At 53.8% G+C, this 1,209-nt stretch overlaps 1 protein-coding gene across 1 annotated transcript; it reads right to left on the minus strand.

Annotated features, from left to right (window-relative positions):
• Positions 1-395: 395 nt before the first annotated feature.
• On the minus strand, positions 396-1,134 carry LOC142355897 (uncharacterized). The gene is made up of 2 exons (XM_075407917.1): positions 1,029-1,134; positions 396-880 (listed from the first exon to the last, which is right to left on the minus strand). Exons 1-2 carry the CDS (start codon positions 1,096-1,098, stop codon positions 570-572), a joined length of 381 nt encoding a protein of 126 aa, XP_075264032.1. The 5' UTR covers positions 1,099-1,134; the 3' UTR covers positions 396-569.
• Positions 1,135-1,209: the final 75 nt, after the last annotated feature.

Here is a 1,209-nt window from a genome sequence, read left to right on the forward strand (position 1 = left end):
GCCGGCCAAGCTGGCTAGCAAGGGACCGCCGAACCGCTTGGACAGTCCAATCTCGATCACCGTGCCCAACCTAGGTTGGGTACCCACAAGACCTGAAGGACAACAATCAGCATGGAGCTGCTCTTGGACGGGTCGACAAGTGGCCGTTTGTTTGGACTGCGCAGCTTTGTCTGATGGACGTCGTTCCTGCAGTCGCTGTCTCCGTTGCATGCAAGGATATGCCTGAGGTGAAGACTAAAACCTCATGCTTCAGAGCAATGCAGAACTGGGTGGTGGTGCTGGGGTGCAAGACAGGCATCCACTTGGGGAAAGCAGATTGCACTGCTCCTGCGGCTACCGTTGCGACTCATGAAGATGAGATATGTATCACAAAGGTCATATGGTAGCTGTACACATGTCAGAAGTCCCAAGTAGACAGTGCGCTGGCGCCAGATTTTCAAATGCTGGAGACACATTTACAAACCACCCAGGAAATGACCCAGGCCACGCCAATGCCAGAAAAGGCCTGGCAAGAACAGGTGCAAGCATGCGTTGCAAATGGTGACAATGTCCCGAGGGCCGTGAGGCGCTCAGCAGATGGCCTTCAAAGCCATGACCACAGACACCGTTGATATGGACACGCGGCAGCTCTGCCTGTCGGAGTGCCGGCCGTCATCATTGCCCACAGCAATGTGAGAACTCAGGTAGGACATGCTTCTCGTGGCCCGATTCCCCATCGCCGGCCTTGGTGCTGAGTAAGTTTGCATGCGGTGACCGATACTGATGTAAATATTTTCGCTACTTTGAGATGCGGTGGAGGTGAAGGCAACACTTCTCACTGCCTTCTGACAGTTTCTTATCCAATGTAAACTGTACACCAAAGCGCTCCAAGCCTTCAAACCTGAGGCGCCATTGGGCAGAAGCTTTGAGCTATGCAGCTAGGCACACGCCACACCGGAAGAGCTACGCTGTCATGCGGAAGTTCTTTCAGTACCGGGCAATGAGGCCGTGCGCGAACATCAGTGACATAGCTATGTGCAGAAACTCACCACATGGAGTCCACGGAGCAGCAGCAGCAGTCGGTGAGCTGTGGAAGCTGTTCAGCTTCAAACACGTCATGGTACAGGCATGAAGTCACGTCCATGGTGGCTTCTCTGTTTTGCAGGATGGGTAGGTTAGCTGCTGTCAGTGGCAAAAGTGGACCCCATGAAGGATCACCCAACATCACAG

The sequence above is a fragment of the Convolutriloba macropyga genome, unplaced genomic scaffold (assembly GCF_964194025.1).
Source record: "Convolutriloba macropyga unplaced genomic scaffold, txConMacr16.3 SCAFFOLD_5165, whole genome shotgun sequence".
NCBI lineage: Eukaryota > Metazoa > Xenacoelomorpha > Acoela > Convolutidae > Convolutriloba > Convolutriloba macropyga.